Source organism: Limulus polyphemus, unplaced genomic scaffold (assembly GCF_000517525.1).
Source record: "Limulus polyphemus unplaced genomic scaffold, Limulus_polyphemus-2.1.2 Scaffold2597, whole genome shotgun sequence".
Classification (NCBI taxonomy): Eukaryota; Metazoa; Arthropoda; class Merostomata; order Xiphosura; family Limulidae; genus Limulus; species Limulus polyphemus.
Window position 1 is genome coordinate 78690 of NW_013668207.1, and position 3568 is coordinate 82257.

The following is a 3568-nucleotide window of genomic DNA, read 5'->3' on the forward strand; positions in this document are numbered from 1 at the left end:
TATATTGTTAAACACTACATTCTTCATTCAAAAGTATTAGGCTTATTATATTGTTAAACACTACATTCTTCATTCAAAAGTATTAGGCTTATTATATTGTTAAACACTACATTCTTCATTCAAAAGTATGAGGTTTATTATATTGTTAAACACTACATTCTTCATTCAAAAGTATTAGGCTTATTATATTGTTAAACACTACATTCTTCATTCAAAAGTATTAGGCTCACTATATTGTTAAACACTACATTCCTCATTCAAAAGTATTAGGCTCACTATATTGTTAAACAGTACATTCTTCATTGAGAAGTATTATTTGGTTTAGAAACGAAGAACTTGGAGAGTGAAATAGTTATAATAATTGATATATATATTTATTTTTTCAATTACTCGAAAATTTAAATACCAAGTCAAAAAGAGACCATACTTATAAGAGCGACATCTGTAGGTTAAGTCTACCATACTTGCAAAATGAAAGTTATTTTAATATCTTATATCAAGTTTCCCACTTGCATAAATAGTGATATTACTGACCAAGGACTGTTAAATAGACGAAGTAGCTCATGAGAGGGTGCGTGTTAACCTGGCATTCATAGTCTCCCCCATCAGCAATCTCGACTAATTTAATTTTCAGAATCCAATTATTACTACGTGGCAGATGGACGACCTCGAATCTTCCTTCTGCTGTGTAAGTAGTTTCCCCCACGGTGAGCACATGAAAGTCACGCCTTCTAATCCACGAGACCTACAGAATAATGATTACAAGTTAACGCTTCATTATCGATAGGAAATGTACCACGAGTCTCGTACGAAGTACTAATAACAGTTACGTTTAATAACTGTTAATTAACACTAGAAAAACAGTTAAGTTTGTTAACTATTTATTAACTACAACAAACAATGCAAATTTCATACGAATCGTTGATGAATAAACTTTAACTCCTTATTAACAATATCAAATAAAAAAAATACATTTTTTAACGATTTGTTAACTACTGGTATCAAAGCCCGTAAAAAAATAAGGGAAACCAAAACCTACCAAATGTGAACCCTCCAATATGCATTTGAAACTTTGCCGACTGTAAACAGACATAATAAAAATAAAAGGTCTTCTGGATTCGAGAAGTCAAAATCTATCATGAGCATTATCTATTTTATCTAAAGACTGTAAACATGCTACATATTGGTGCCTTTGGATAAAAGATTAAAACATATGATGACCAAGTCATCACATACACACCTGTTCTTCTTCTGAGGAAAAGTTGTCCTCTTTCCTACAGATAATTAGTATCTTCAGTCTGTTTTAATAAATGTTTTTTTTAATAACTCCCAAGCATAGATTTTCGCTAATTTTTGACATATTTTTCAGAGGAGTCTTCCCGGCTTTCCTATTCGGATCCTACCTAGCTTGACGTCATAATGATGTGGTGCCACCCAATAACGCCATGCCTGATCTGGTCCTGTTAACTCCCTCCTTGACTGGCTTTTATATAGCAGAAAAAGTGCCAAAATTTAGGAGCTACTTACGCCAATGTTAGCGATTAAAACCAACTAAAATGAGAACAGGCAATCAAAAGAGGAAGTATTATAGGAGAAAAAGTGGAATTGGACTCGTGTAACTCACGAAATTCGGGGAAATCGAGCGTGACCGACCGACTGACCGATCAACACTTGACTTATATATATATATATATATTGATAGGAAACATAATACGAGTTTCATAAGAAGCTAATAAGAATTAAGTTTTTAACTCTATTAACGAAAACATTTAAAATTTAATTTGTTAACTCTTTATTAGTAATAGTAAAACATTTCAGTTAAGTTTTTTAACTATAAGGAACATAACATGGGTTTATACGTATAATAAGAATGAAGAAAAAGCACAACAAACGTTGTATTAGCTAAAAGAATTTGAGACCGAGTTTCTTACAGAAGATGTAGACGTTCAGATTTGTTTTTGAATTTACAGACGTCTTTTTAAGAGCTGGAGTAAAGTGACGTGTTCACAACATAAGTATACTTACTTTATTGTAAAAGAAAAAGTCTGAAACTGAAGTAATCTCAGTTGTTCACAAGATATGTTTAACATTTAATATATTTTATTCCGTAACTAACTCTCTGTGCTATTCAATATGCAAATGTGTAATGATTTTCAAGTTACAAGTGTCCGTCCGTTTCTGGACAGGAAATTTTCTTCATGAATTCTACGTTGTTAGTCACTGTGTGTTGTAGAAATCATTATGATTTGCTCCTAATATCAGAACAGCCACGTTTAATTGTTACCGAAGTAGTGGTTTTAGGAAACTACGACTTTAATTCCATATAGCTAATGGCCTGTCAGTATCACCAGAGACAACGTGCTCGACTTTGAAAGATGATTGTAATGAAGATTCTACAAGTTATGAAGTTTTTTTTATACATGGGTCAATAGCTTTTGCCGCGAAATTTGCATAATATCCCCAGAATGGCATCGAAACCCGGTTTTTAGTGTTGTAAGTGCGCTGTGCCACTGGGGGGCATTTATACAGACATTTCTAGGTTACCATTTGTTTTTCGCCCGAGAAGAAGTTTAGAATAACATGATGGGCGTGGCCTTAATGTCTGGAACTTTCTGCAGACTTTAGGAAATAATTTAGACATACAGTGCGTTAGCGAGGTTTGTTAATTAGTGCATGATTTAGTCAGTTTAACTGTTACAGTAAGCCAGTAGCCAATTACTTAATCCAGTGCTGTGAATATTGAGCATAGATTTTCGGCTACAATTTCATTTAATTATTCTGTTACATTTTCAATTAATTATTCGCTACATTTATACTTAATTTTTCCAATCCATATGTAATTATTCGCTACATTTTGAGTTAATGTTTACCGCTATGTTTTCAGTAATTCTGCTGCACAGACAGTTAATCTTGATCCCAGAGCACTACGAGGAGTTATTAAACAGCGCCATCTGTAGGAGAAACTTTGTATCGTAAAGCCCATACTTACAGATATTTGATTGAATGGTCACAAAGCTATTCCGCTGAACTCTATTTGGAAGCTGAAAATAAAAGGAATGATAACCTTTCATCAAGGTTATAGTGTGTAGCCTAATAACCCTTTCATCAAGGTTATGGTGTACAGCCACTAACACGTGAGAATAAGAGAAAAAAACTGGGTTTTATTTCAATGAAGGAGGGTTAAAATATTTCGAGATTCGTATTCGACTAACAATACACTTTTTAATGATATTTTAACATGCTTTAAATAAAGTTTATTTGGAAAATTTCTCTTCGATGGAAATTTGAAATTAAATAATAAAAGTACAAGCGCATTAAGTATAGTTCTGTATTAAGTATAGTTGTGAAAGTTTAATATTCAAAAACTAAGGACTGAATATTGATTATTGGATATTACAGTCGAACTGCAAGTTACCCCGTCTATATTTATTGAATATTACAGTCGAACTGCAAGTTACTCCGTCTATATTTATTGAATATTACAGTCGAACTGCAAGTTACTCCGTCTATATTTATTGAATATTACAGTCGAACTGCAAGTTACTCCGTCTATACGAATCGACATTAC

General features: G+C 32.8%; 1 protein-coding gene across 2 annotated transcripts in view; it reads right to left on the reverse strand.

The window, feature by feature from the left end:
- Positions 1–3568, reverse strand: part of LOC106467393 (zwei Ig domain protein zig-8-like) — a 38795-nt gene that overhangs the window by 12518 nt on the left and 22709 nt on the right. For both annotated transcript variants that reach the window (XR_002612410.1, XM_022395569.1), the window contains exon 3: positions 535–745. Coding sequence is in view for 1 of the 2 variants with exons in the window: in XM_022395569.1 (XP_022251277.1) it covers positions 535–745 (211 nt within the window). In the remaining variant the exon portion in view is untranslated. The remainder of the gene's footprint in view (positions 1–534; positions 746–3568) is intronic.